Below are 14,942 nucleotides of genomic sequence, written 5' to 3'. Positions count from 1 at the left end.
TTCATACCTGGATTGCTCTTCACTCCCTTTCTCCTGCAGGCTCAGGCTGAGGTTATGTTGAGCTAGCGTCTCCTCTGGCACCTCCTGCAGAGGGCTGTTCTCCTCCTGTAAGCAGGACCTGTAGTTCTCCAGTGCGATGCGCTCTGGAGTTCCACACAGACGCTTAGCCAGTCCGCTCAGAGTGTCTGGAGGAGTGCTGGAGGAGATGTTGTCAGAGGGAGGGACCACCTCTACTGATCCAGAGGAAGAGTGCGACAGAGGAGTGGGAGGAGGAGCAAGAGGTGCCTGTGCAGTGGGACAGAGTGTGTGAGACACAAACACACACACACACACACACACACACACACACACACACACACACACACACACACACACACACACACAGATTACCATAAATAGAGAATATGTTGTGGAACGGTGAAAACTGCAGTGCAAGCAGAGCTCAGGGTTTACAACAACATGCTCTGAACTGTGTTATAACCTTATAAACTCTTTATATAACTCTTTAAATACGTTATTATAACTTTCTAAAAAAGTTTTAAAAAATGTATTAGCATATTATATACATATATTGCCATTTAATATGTATGAATAAAATTCTATATAAAGTATAAACTGTCCACATATTATTATAGATAGATAGATAGATAGATAGATAGATAGATAGATAGATAGATAGATAGATAGATAGATAGATAGATAGATAGATAGATAGATAGATAGATAGATCGATGGATAGATAGATAGATTTCTGGTAGAAGGTAAAAATGTGATTCAACTGAAAAAAATGACAGATTATATAATATATTTTTACTTATTTAAAATATAAATTTAAATTAAAAAGAAACCTGTTTTGTTTTTGTATATAAATTTAGGGTGTGTGTCCATTTAGACTGCATTATACATGCTTATCTAATTCCGCACTATCTCCTACATCAATCTTTTTTACCGCCAATACAAAAATTAGTTTATAAAAACAAACACACAAAAGGAAAAGAATAAGTGAGAAAAGCTCTTGTGCTGGCTCAGGTGTGATTTAAGACCGGATAAAGGAATCACCATAAACCAGAGGTCCCCAATTTCACTTCTAACAAACCGATAAATCCTGGTAATCAACTGGTGATTGAATCAGGTGTCTCAGGGAATTCACAGCACTGTGTTGCATTCTGACCCTCAAGGACTGTTATGCAGTTTCATGTGTGTAGAATAAACACATATGTTTAGAAAAAAAGTTATAAATGCTGTCATCCATGCATGGTGCGAGAGACGTGTGAGAGACCACAGTACCTGTGCAGGATGAGGAGGGGCTGTGATCGGAGCTGGTCTCTTCCTCTGAGCCATCCCTGTCAGCCTGTATCCGTAGTGCTGCTTGCAATAAAACTTCCCTACACAGACACAAAGTACCTTATATTTAGAATGTATTCAGGCTTTTCAAAACCACCTCTTTTATAAACCTTCAATTCACCGTGACTGGGAAGAAGCCATTGGCTGATCAGTCTTGTGATGTTGTAAATTCTAGCTTCAAAAATGTACTTAAACCAAACTTTTAGCCATAGGCTCTGTTTCTGCTAATGTGTGTGTGTGTATGTGTGTGAAGTGTTCAATAGTGCTTGTGGCTAACAATACACTCCTTGTCTTCCCTAACACTTCAGACCTTATGACTGATGAAGATGAAACAACGGCACTGTTTATACGAAAAGGACCAGAGTTGCCCTCGGCTACACTTAACATGGCTAACAAAATATCTTTAAAATAACTATCAGAAATAAGAACAGATAAGAGAATACAGACTGAGGTTCTGAAATAAACATTAACAATGAACAAGTCTTCAGAAAGAGATGAAAAATCAAATAGGCAAACTAAGTAAGGACTGGGACTCAGAACAGGGGCACGGTAGGTGAGGAAGTGATGGACGAAAGGTGGAAACAAGATCAAAACACAGACACGTGTCAACGTAAAGAAAAATCACTTGTCATGAACTCAGAACAAAACATGTCCCAGTCTGAACTATACCACATGCTGAGAGGGACAATCTGTAACACCTGAAATAATCATAAGATATACAGTATAATAAGTATTTTTCATCAAATGCGTCCACAAAACTACAGAATCGACTTTTGTACATCACTCTTGATATGGGCATCTACCAAATGATGTAAAAATAAATAATGTAAAAAAAAAGGGCAAGCATCTGCCTGTTTCCATAGTTTGACACCCCCCCCCCCCACACACACACACCTTGAAGCTCATCATAAGCGTAGTTCGAGAGGTGCAGTGTAGAGCTGCAGTGGACACACTGGAAGCAGCTTCTGTGGAAGAACTTGCCCTCAGCACTCAGTCTCTCCATCACATAGACGCGCCGAGAGCAGAAGTAACACACATCACTGCCGCCGATGTTCACTGGGAATTCTCTCCGCTGCGAACCCTGCATTCCATAGAGAAACATAAAGAGCTCAGTGTTAGGACAGTGTTAGGACACTCTGTTAGAAGTGTTCTAGTTTACAGTGTTTATACACAGCCTTTAATGTGCCTCAGGTGCACGTTCATGGCATATTTCTTCTTTTGTGCAGAGTCCGTTTATCTGGATCTAATGTACTGACTCTCACAAAGAAAAAACATGGATTTACAAAAAAACAAACACACAAACAAACAAACAAACACACAAAATAACAAACAAATAAATAACAGACTTCTGATTCAAATGAAGAGACAGATGCTAAGATGCTTTATTTATTTGATTAGTTTTAGTGCAACAGTTTGTGCTCCCTTGGTTTCCAAATGTAAAAAATACTAAATCTGTATAAGGTTCTCTCTACAAAACAGAATTCCATTGTTTAATTTGTCATGTTAATTGATCTTATTGTGTGTAATTAGAGGCATAAATACATACATTATATGCCTACTGTATTTCTAATATAACAAGGGAAGAAACACAGACCCATAATGAATCAAATTAATTGATTAAAAAAATGTATGTAACAAACAATCAAACGTGGAACAAAAATAGAATTATAACACTCATTCGCACAGATCAGAGTTTGGAGAATAAATAGATCTATAAGGGACTGAGATTCAAAATGTGGCTATATACTGTATTATTATTATTATTATTATTATTATTATTATTATTATTATTATACACTTAGGCTATTTTGTGATAATTGTGAAATATCTACACTAGTTACAGATCTTTCAATGGAAAGGTGTACAAACTTTTGCACTTAACTGTATACTAACTGTAAACTTCTAAGAGCCTTGTTGCATCTGTTAAACAGCCATTAGTGAAATTCTGTGCTTTAAATACACAATGATAATAATTAGACACACACAACATTGAGTTGAATTTAGTATGCTAGAAAACACTGAAAACTGCTATACACACTAACACAACCTCTCTCACACACACACACACACACACACACACACACACACACACACACACACACACACACACACACACACACAAACAGAGATGGTCTAGGGATCAGTCTGGTAAAGTGTAGGTTACTGGTTTAGACACACACATTGGATTAGACACATGGGAAACTTCTACAGCGAAGAGCTTACCAGCTCCTTTTTGTCTAGAAGTGGTTTGGGTTTTTGTTGCTGACTCTGCAGCTGATTGGCTATCTGCTCAGCCAATGAACTCACTCCCCCTGTGTACATCTTAATGTACGTCTACCGGTGACCGACACACAGAGGGAAAAAATGAGATGAGAATGAAACATGGTTAATGAATTCCCATTATAATATGCTCTGTATTTATACAAAAAGTGGAAAAGGACATAGAATAGAAATGAATCTTTATTGTTTACACAGAGAAGAATATGATCAATACACATTCTTCCCTGTACCGGGTAAAGACGAAAAACCTGATGACCTGAACGCTCTAGTAAAGGAAGTTTAATGACAAGCTGTCGTTGGATTGTCATTGTTTTTATCTCTATAATTCATCCTCATTTATCAAAGATTCAATATTTACAAATGACTGCTTGTTTTCATTGTGTCCATTTTCAGCACTGAATGTCTTTGTCCTCTACTGTCTCACATGAAAATAGACACGCAGGACTTGTCATGTTTAATTTTTTTTCAATATATTCATATAAAGTAAATCTACAAAGTAAATGATGAAACCAGACCAGTTTCTGCTCCCTGTGATGCCCCAAGTGCTTGCATCTAAAATCATCATCCACTTAAATTCTGTGTAAGGTTATCAGCACAGGGGAAAACACACGTCTCACACTGAAGTCCTGACTCATTTTAGATCAGACTTACAGCAATTCATTCATTTGTTTATGATTAAAAAGTCAATGTCTAGTCTGCCAGAGGAACAGAAAGCCAGTGTCCTGCTAAAATGGGTTAAATCTATTGCCATTCCTAAACAGGAAAAAAAAATTGTTTAAAAATGGCAGATGAAATTTTAATTAATCATTAGTGACTAAAGGTATATTTGTATGTCTCCTCATATGTTTAAACAATACTGATCAGAAGGTTGTGAGTTTGAATCCCAGCCACCAATCTGCCACTCCTGGGCCCCTGAGCAAGGCCTTAACCCTCATTTTGTTCAGCTGAATAAATTAGATAAATTAAAGGATAAGTGTGTCTGCTGTAAATGTCACAAACATCTCCGAGGTGGTGATCAGGACATGTTTAGCTATTCATTTATTTGTATTTGTACAGTAGTGGCACAGTTGGTGCAGGTCCAACATTCCTAGTTTATTCTAATCAGCCTCCAGAATCCACCACAATATACCAGGACACCAGGAGAAACGTGTTACTGAATGGATTTATTAAAATTATACTAACTGCTTTGATAAGACTCCCTCTCAAGCCTGTGCCATAATAAAACATTTATTTCTTGAAAATGTGTTATAGTGTACATCCCATATATTTAGCATTCAGAATTCAGAGAGTTTTTTCTACAATCTGTTCTTCCACAGATGTCACAGATACAGCAGTGTTAGCTCAAGTGGTTACAGCTCTGGGTTATAAGGGATTAAGCTGCCACTGTTGGCCCTTTAGCAAGGCCCCTTAACTCTCACTGCTCCAGTGGTGCTGTATCATGTCTGACCCTGTGCTCTGACCCCAACATCCAAGGTTGGGATATGTGAAAAAAGAATTTCACTGTGCTGTAATGTTGATGTGACAAAATAAAGTCTTCTGTTTGTTCTGTTAGAATTTTTTGTTCTTTCCTCTGTACAGAGATATAACCGTCGTGTATACACACACACACACACACACACACACACACACACACACACACACACACACACACACACACACACACACACACACACTACAGATGTGGTAAACAGAAATCAGGGCAGAAAACATGCTCATGAAGTCCCTTAGTGGTCCTACAGTGTACTAATAACTGATACAATCATTTTTTTGAGAGATTAAGATTTCAGTTAAACACAGGAATCACATGTCCTCTGACCTGGGGTTATTAATATATACACATAGTCTGCAGAATTTAAAACACCCCAGGCCCACACACACACACACACACACACACACACACACACACACACACACACACACACACACACACACACACACTGGCTGAATAAAACATTCAGTAATAACAGTCAGTGATCTACACACACTGGCGCACATTGTTCTGTCATTTCTAACTAATTAAGACTTAAACTAATCACAAACCAAACCACTACACCATGCAAACACATAGTTTAAAACCAACATTTCTACAACTCATCTGAATGGGATAAGGGAAAAGGACACGACAGGCCGCTATTCATCTAGAGACAAATAAACAACACGACAACACTGACGTCTTCACCTGCTCACTCCGGCTTGTGTTCACTCTGATCATCTCCTTATAGCGGAAACTCATCATCTCCTGCTGCTGTGTGCGCTTTTTCTACACAGAGCACATCATAAAGAAAGAAAATGTCATCCTGGACATACCCTGGGGCAGAGGTGTGGCCTGAACTCCCAGTATACCGGGGCAAATGTTTTCCAAAATAAACGGCAAATAATTTTGCATAAAATACATTGATTTACTTATTTTAATTTTTTTTTTTGGAGTAACAAACAATATACTGATCGATAGCAACGTTAGCTCCTTCCTATTGTAATAATAAACATATACAGTAAGTACACCTAAACTGAGTGGCTCCTTAGTGCAGTAACTTAATCAATCAACATAAGAAAATGGATGTGGCTTTAACATACAACCTACATATGAAGAGTTCATGAACAGACACTCACTCACTCTCTCACTCATTTTCTACCGCTTATCCAAGCTACCTCGGGTCACGGGGAGCCTGTGCCTATCTCAGGCGTCATCGGGCATCAAGGGCATCAGGATCAGGAGTTCCAGCCCATCACAGGGCACACACACACACAGACACTACGGACAATTTCCCAGTGATGCCAATCAACCTAACATGCATGTCTTTGGACCGGGGGAGGGAACCGGATTACCCGGAGGAAACCCCCAAGGAGAACATGCAAAGTCTGCACACACAAGGCGGAGGCAGGAATCGAACCCCTGAAGGTGTGAGGCTAACATGCTAACCACTAAGCCACCGTGCCACCCATGAACAGACACATGCTAAGTAATTAATTTGATTTACAGGTAAGTTTTATTTTCGATTGTTGATGTTGTCGGTTTACTGTCTAAGCGTAGAAGCTTGGGTAACTGATTACATAATAAAGCTGGATATATCAGTACTAGCCTGCTTAATAACATTCATTAGCTAGCTAAATCAGATGGAAGTGGACCTAGATTAGAGGAGTTTTTTTTATTAAACTTGTTTAAATCAAAACAAAACAAGAAAATATTTTAAGTTGGCTAGCATTAGCTAGGTAGCTACCTAGTTAGCAGGTTTAAGATGTAGCAGTGTTTTCTTTTCTTTCTTTTCTTTTTTTTATCATTTTTTGAGTGAATTTAATAAAAAATAATTAAAAACAACATTAAAAAACATTAGTTTTAAGATTAGTTAGAGGTTAGTGTGCACGTGCCCCAAGAAAATTTGTCAGGTAACACCTCAGCTCCATTGTAATAATTTGTAAGAACATTTCCCATTTTTACCAATCAAACATTCATAGTACTTTCATTTACTTTTAGTTATGTCTAGCTACAGGATGTCCTATGATTCTTGGCCTGGAAATTACAGAATTGTGGAAGCTCTGTTTAAGATTTTGTTTCAGTGTGTACCTGTCTCCATGTGGGACCAGAATCTGGAGCCACAGGCTCAGCTGGAGGTTCAGGTAAAGTAGCAGCAGATGTGATTTGTTTCAAATTGGGCATGAAGCCGAACTGACCAAAGAGACAAGAATACAAAGATAAGTGTAATGTGTGTGAATAAAAAGTGTGTGTGTATGTGTGTGTATGTATGTGAGTGTGTGTGTGTGTGTGTTTGTGTGTGTGTGTGTGTGTGTGTGTGTGTGTGTGTGTGTGTGTGTGTGTGACACTGTGACATGATTAGGATAAAGCTTTTATTATTAATGCATTTAGTCCAATTCCAAAAAAAATAAAAAGAAACAATGTTAAATAAAATCGTTTGGTTAACATTTTTTGAATGACCTTATTGGGGCTCAGCAGCTACTGTACATCCCCTTAGTTCTGTGAAACAATCCCAAGACATAAGCCAGTGAGTTCAGAATTTAAGATGTATACAGATATAACATGATGACTGGCGATACATAGCATTGCGCTGGATTTTGTGCTCTACCTCGAGTTCCCTTTCCCCACTCAATATTTAATAGCATTTATATTTAATCCCTTAAAGCTCTTGAATCCCTGATGATATAGAACATAATATAATAACATGATATCCAGTCACATGATCTCCGGCTCTTGCAGTTATTTTTATGAGACAACAGATTTTCTAAGTAAATAGAAACTAATAGCAAGAATCCTGATCCCTTGTTTCAGTCTCACATTCTCATGGAGGTCTAATGCTCGATCTGTTTTACCTTCTGACAAACACAAACAACATCCCACAGTACTTCAGTCTTCTGCAGTGCTTTAGGACCAAAAGGAAGAAATGATGGACATGCGGCAGGACTCATCATAGACACGCTAGCTAATTATCTACCAAACACCGAGACGTACAATACAGCAATCCACATGACTACAAAAACAAGATAGTGATGCAATCACACACCGTGTCTTGCACACAGATGAGGAACATATGACTAAGCCACATAGCACACACACATTTGCAAACACACACACATACCTGTCTCCGTATCGTATTGGCTGAAGGTCGGGAGGCATTTTCTTCAAACTTGGCTAACAGCCGGGACGCCATCGATTTGACTCGGCTTTGGTTGCCACCCTCAACCGTGGCGGTGATCGATTCTGATCCAGGACTCACTGCTTGGATGTCCTCGTTGTGATCTGGTGAAACCTCCTCCTGTTGAGGAGATGTTTTTAATTACCACCAACACAATGACATAATAATCAAATTCGTCACAAAAACAACTCACATCGTCCGACTGTCCGGCTTGACTCGTCCTTCTTCTCTTTCCCATTCCATCGACAGCTTTCTCTTTCTTATCCTGACAGATACGTGTATGTTACGTCAGGTGTGTGTCATACATGTGTGTGTCTGCGTTTACATGTGTGTATCCATTACCTTGGGGTTCCGTTTACGAGACAGACTCTGTCCAAGCTTGTTGAGTAAAGACAGCGGAGACTTGGTGCTAGACATCAAAGCTGTTCTTTCGTTAACACTCAGAGTCTCTGAAAGCACAGAATGGACAGTTTATAGACATGAGCCACAATTCTGCACATTTACAGAATTATTGGCACCCTTCCAGAGAATAACAAAAGGCATTATGCACAACGACTGATATGTTCAGCTCAAGACTTCAAATTCAAACATCTTATCTTTCAACAACCTTCTTAGACACCCCAGGCATAAGCTCAGTGTTTACACGTGGGGTGCCAATATTTACGGAATCTAGGTATTAAAGGTTTATCTTTCTTGTAGATTTTTCAGTGAGGACTACGTAAGCGACAGAGATAGAAGTGAAGTATACAGCATGGTGATGTGTGATGTAGTTTCTCCTTACCACTGGGTGGCGCTGTGTCTTTGAGGAGATCGTGAAGCTGGCTGAGGTACATGACCATGCAGAGCGAGTCGTTCTCCTCCAGCAGGCTCATCTCCTGACCGGTCATGATGGGAGAGATCCCCAACTCCAGCTCAGCTATGTCCAGGGCCAACTGGTTGTTCAGCTCAGCCTCGCTCTCATCCAGAGTCTCGAAATCACTACAAGAGCCAAAAACCCAAATCTTTAAGCTGTAAATCCGCAGAATCCTACAGTCTGACACGGTTTTTAGATAAAAGACGTGTATAAGGACCATCTCACATGAGGTCAGGTCTGTGTCTGTGGAGAAGAGCACAGAGAGCCAGGCCGCTCCTCCAGGACGTGGTGAGGTCCGTCACACACACACACCTGTAGCCCTGCGTCTGCTCCTGACACCAAATCAGCAGCTTACTTGAACGAGCGGTGGAGTCTGTGAGCACATCAGGGTTAGGTCAATGTTTTAAACAATAAACCAAGAAAAACATCACAAAGCTTGTTGGTACAAATCTGAGCATCACTAGAGCATCTTCACAGCACTCGCTGTGTCACATCACAATGTACTGTACATTATACACCCCGTTATACACACTGTATCTGTTTAAGCTCCTCCCACCAGGCAGGTGCTACTGAACAATATATACACAGACACTGACTCAACACACTACTGAACAATATACACACAGACACTGACTCAACACACTACTGAACAATATACACACAGACACTGACTCAACACTCTACTGAACAATATACACACAGACACTGACTCAACACTACTGAACAATATACACACAGACACTGACTCAACACTACTGAACAATATACACACAGACACTGACTCAACACTACTGAACAATATACACAAAGACACTGACTCAACACTACTGAACAATATACACATAGACACTGACTCAACACTACTGAACAATATACACACAGACACTGACTCAACACTACTAAACAATATACACACAGACACTGACTCAACACTACTGAACAATATACACACAGACACTGACTCAACACACTACTGAACAATATACACACAGACACTGACTCAACACTACTGAACAATATACACACAGACACTGACTCAACACACTACTGAACAATATACACACAGACACTGACTCAACACTCTACTGAACAATATACACACAGACACTGACTCAACACTCTACTGAACAATATACACACAGACACTGACTCAACACTCTACTGAACAATATACACACAGACACTGACTCAACACTACTGAACAATATACACACAGACACTGACTCAACACTACTGAACAATATACACACAGACACTGACTCAACACTACTGAACAATATACACAAAGACACTGACTCAACACTACTGAACAATATACACACAGACACTGACTCAACACTACTGAACAATATACACACAGACACTGACTCAACACTACTAAACAATATACACACAGACACTGACTCAACACACTACTGAACAATATACACACAGACACTGACTCAACACTACTGAACAATATACACACAGACACTGACTCAACACTACTGAACAATATACACACAGACACTGACTCAACACTCTACTGAACAATATACACACAGACACTGACTCAACACTACTGAACAATATACACACAGACACTGACTCAACACACTACTGAACAATATACACACAGACACTGACTCAACACTACTGAACAATATACACACAGACACTGACTCAACACTACTGAACAATATACACACAGACACTGACTCAACACACTACTGAACAATATACACACAGACACTGACTCAACACTACTGAACAATATACACACAGACACTGACTCAACACTACTGAACAATATACACACAGACACTGACTCAACACTCTACTGAACAATATACACACAGACACTGACTCAACACTCTACTGAACAATATACACACAGACACTGACTCAACACTACTGAACAATATACACACAGACACTGACTCAACACACTACTGAACAATATACACACAGACACTGACTCAACACTACTGAACAATATACACACAGACACTGACTCAACACTCTACTGAACAATATACACACAGACACTGACTCAACACACTACTGAACAATATACACACAGACACTGACTCAACACTACTGAACAATATACACACAGACACTGACTCAACACTCTACTGAACAATATACACACAGACACTGACTCAACACTACTGAACAATATACACACAGACACTGACTCAACACTACTGAACAATATACACACAGACACTGACTCAACACTACTGAACAATATACACACAGACACTGACTCAACACTACTGAACAATATACACACAGACACTGACTCAACACACTACTGAACAATATACACACAGACACTGACTCAACACACTACTGAACAATATACACACAGACACTGACTCAACACACTACTGAACAATATACACACAGACACTGACTCAACACACTACTGAACAATATACACACAGACACTGACTCAACACTACTGAACAATATACACACAGACACTGACTCAACACTACTGAACAATATACACAAAGACACTGACTCAACACTACTGAACAATATACACACAGACACTGACTCAACACTACTGAACAATATACACAAAGACACTGACTCAACGCTACTGAACAATATACACACAGACACTGACTCAACACTCTACTGAACAATATACACAAAGACACTGACTCAACACTCTACTGAACAATATACACACAGACACTGACTCAACACTACTGAACAATATACACAAAGACACTGACTCAACACACTACTGAACAATGTACACACAGACACTGACTCAACACACTACTGAACAATATACACACAGACACTGACTCAACACTCTACTGAACAATATACACACAGACACTGACTCAACACTACTGAACAATATACACACAGACACTGACTCAACACACTACTGAACAATATACACACAGACACTGACTCAACACTACTGAACAATATACACACAGACACTGACTCAACACACTACTGAACAATATACACAAAGACACTGACTCAACACTACTGAACAATATACACACAGACACTGACTCAACACTACTGAACAATATACACACAGACACTGACTCAACACACTACTGAACAATATACACACAGACACTGACTCAACACACTACTGAACAATATACACACAGACACTGACTCAACACACTACTGAACAATATACACACAGACACTGACTCAACACACTACTGAACAATATACACACAGACACTGACTCAACACTCTACTGAACAATATACACACAGACACTGACTCAACACTCTACTGAACAATATACACACAGACACTGACTCAACACACTACTGAACAATATACACACAGACACTGACTCAACACTACTGAACAATATACACACAGACACTGACTCAACACTACTGAACAATATACACAAAGACACTGACTCAACACTACTGAACAATATACACACAGACACTGACTCAACACTACTGAACAATATACACAAAGACACTGACTCAACACTACTGAACAATATACACACAGACACTGACTCAACACTCTACTGAACAATATACACAAAGACACTGACTCAACACTCTACTGAACAATATACACACAGACACTGACTCAACACTACTGAACAATATACACACAGACACTGACTCAACACTACTGAACAATATACACAAAGACACTGACTCAACACTACTGAACAATATACACACAGACACTGACTCAACACTCTACTGAACAATATACACAAAGACACTGACTCAACACTCTACTGAACAATATACACACAGACACTGACTCAACACTACTGAACAATATACACAAAGACACTGACTCAACACACTACTGAACAATGTACACACAGACACTGACTCAACACACTACTGAACAATATACACACAGACACTGACTCAACACTCTACTGAACAATATACACACAGACACTGACTCAACACTACTGAACAATATACACACAGACACTGACTCAACACTCTACTGAACAATATACACAAAGACACTGACTCAACACTCTACTGAACAATATACACACAGACACTGACTCAACACTACTGAACAATATACACAAAGACACTGACTCAACACACTACTGAACAATGTACACACAGACACTGACTCAACACACTACTGAACAATATACACACAGACACTGACTCAACACTCTACTGAACAATATACACACAGACACTGACTCAACACACTACTGAACAATATACACACAGACACTGACTCAACACTCTACTGAACAATATACACACAGACACTGACTCAACACTACTGAACAATATACACACAGACACTGACTCAACACTACTGAACAATATACACACAGACACTGACTCAACACTACTGAACAATATACACACAGACACTGACTCAACACTCTACTGAACAATATACACACATACACTGACTCAACACTACTGAACAATGTACACACAGACACTGACTCAACACTACTGAACAATATACACACAGACACTGACTCAACACACTACTGAACAATATACACACAGACACTGACTCAACACTACTGAACAATATACACACAGACACTGACTCAACACTACTGAACAATATACACACAGACACTGACTCAACACTCTACTGAACAATATACACACAGACACTGACTCAACACTCTACTGAACAATATACACACATACACTGACTCAACACACTACTGAACAATATACACACAGACACTGACTCAACACACTACTGAACAATATACACACAGACACTGACTCAACACACTACTGAACAATATACACAAAGACACTGACTCAACAAACTACACAGTCAGCGTCTTTGTCTTTTTTTTCTTCTTCTTCTTCTTCGTCGTCGCCTTCTTCTTCTTGTTTTCTTCTTCATAATCTTCATCTTCTTCTTCTTTGTCATCTTCATTTTATTCTACTTCGTCTTCTTCTTCGCTTTCTTCTTCGTCTTCTTCTTCTTCATCATCATCCTATTTGTCTCCGTCTCCGTCTTCGTCATCTTCTTCGTATTCTTCTTTGTTGTCAGCTTCTTTTTCTTCACCTATATCTACGTCATCTTCTTCGCTGTCTTTTTCTTCTTCTAGACATCTACATGTGTGCTGGTGTAGGATAATCATCAGCGATGGGGTGTGATGGATCTGTAACTTCAGCCCTTTAACAACACGTCCTGAAGTGTCCTCTTACACCACAGACATTTCAGCAATTACTGTTTATTTAGACAAAGAATGCTAAAGCATCATTTTTGATATTTGTCATTTATTATTCGATTCTTACATTTAAACTTGAACATCCATGAAACAGCTTACAAACACTTGTTTTGTTCTATCACTAGCGTTTCCTTTTCTCTCAGTTGAAGTTAGAAAAAAGGTTTGACAAAGAGGGGAATCTGTCCATAAAATGTTAAAGAAAGATCTCACTTTGTTTAATAACAACACACTTTGAAGTGCGTCCATCATAAAAGTCCTAAAGAAGCTGTTACTATAGAAATGATAATATAGATGAATAAAGATGTCATTTGTCTTGTAGTGAGAATGTGTGTGTGTGTGTGTGTGTGTGTGTGTGTGTGTGTGTGTGTGTGTGTGTGTGTGTCTACAGTGTGTGTGTCTACAGTGTGTGTGTGCGCACTCAGAAGGTCATTGCTCACCTTGGTGTGTAAGTCTCGATGTTGGTGAAGGTCCCATGACAACTCCCAAAAGTGGCCCTTCATCAGTGTCTATGAGTTGGCAGACCTACATAATACCATCATCATCATCATCATCATCATATTACATCAAGACAGCATGATTTTTTCCTCATGCACGTGTGAGTGGAGAAAAACAACAGCCATCG

The 14,942-nt window shown here is 39.3% G+C and overlaps 1 protein-coding gene across 22 annotated transcripts in view; it reads right to left on the bottom strand.

Moving 5' to 3' along the window:
• Positions 1–14,942, bottom strand: part of mical3b (microtubule associated monooxygenase, calponin and LIM domain containing 3b) — a 41,898-nt gene that overhangs the window by 11,331 nt on the left and 15,625 nt on the right. For 12 of the 22 annotated variants that reach the window (XR_007138693.1, XM_047804197.1, XM_047804181.1 and 9 more), the window contains exons 11-22: positions 14,758–14,842; positions 9,349–9,496; positions 9,052–9,248; positions 8,613–8,719; positions 8,464–8,535; positions 8,214–8,390; positions 7,187–7,288; positions 5,804–5,884; positions 3,568–3,678; positions 2,239–2,425; positions 1,288–1,385; positions 8–285 (exon numbers count right to left, since the gene is read on the bottom strand). Coding sequence is in view for 21 of the 22 variants with exons in the window: in XM_047804197.1 (XP_047660153.1) it covers positions 8–285; positions 1,288–1,385; positions 2,239–2,425; positions 3,568–3,678; positions 5,804–5,884; positions 7,187–7,288; positions 8,214–8,390; positions 8,464–8,535; positions 8,613–8,719; positions 9,052–9,248; positions 9,349–9,496; positions 14,758–14,842 (1,643 nt within the window). In the remaining variant the exon portion in view is untranslated. The remainder of the gene's footprint in view (positions 1–7; positions 286–1,287; positions 1,386–2,238; positions 2,426–3,567; positions 3,679–5,803; positions 5,885–7,186; positions 7,289–8,213; positions 8,391–8,463; positions 8,536–8,612; positions 8,720–9,051; positions 9,249–9,348; positions 9,497–14,757; positions 14,843–14,942) is intronic. The other 10 variants (XM_047804191.1, XM_047804198.1, XM_047804193.1 and 7 more) reach the window with 5 other exon arrangements.

Source organism: Tachysurus fulvidraco, chromosome 19 (genome assembly GCF_022655615.1).
Source record: "Tachysurus fulvidraco isolate hzauxx_2018 chromosome 19, HZAU_PFXX_2.0, whole genome shotgun sequence".
Taxonomy (NCBI): domain Eukaryota; kingdom Metazoa; phylum Chordata; class Actinopteri; order Siluriformes; family Bagridae; genus Tachysurus; species Tachysurus fulvidraco.
This window is presented reverse-complemented; position numbering and strand designations above follow the sequence as displayed.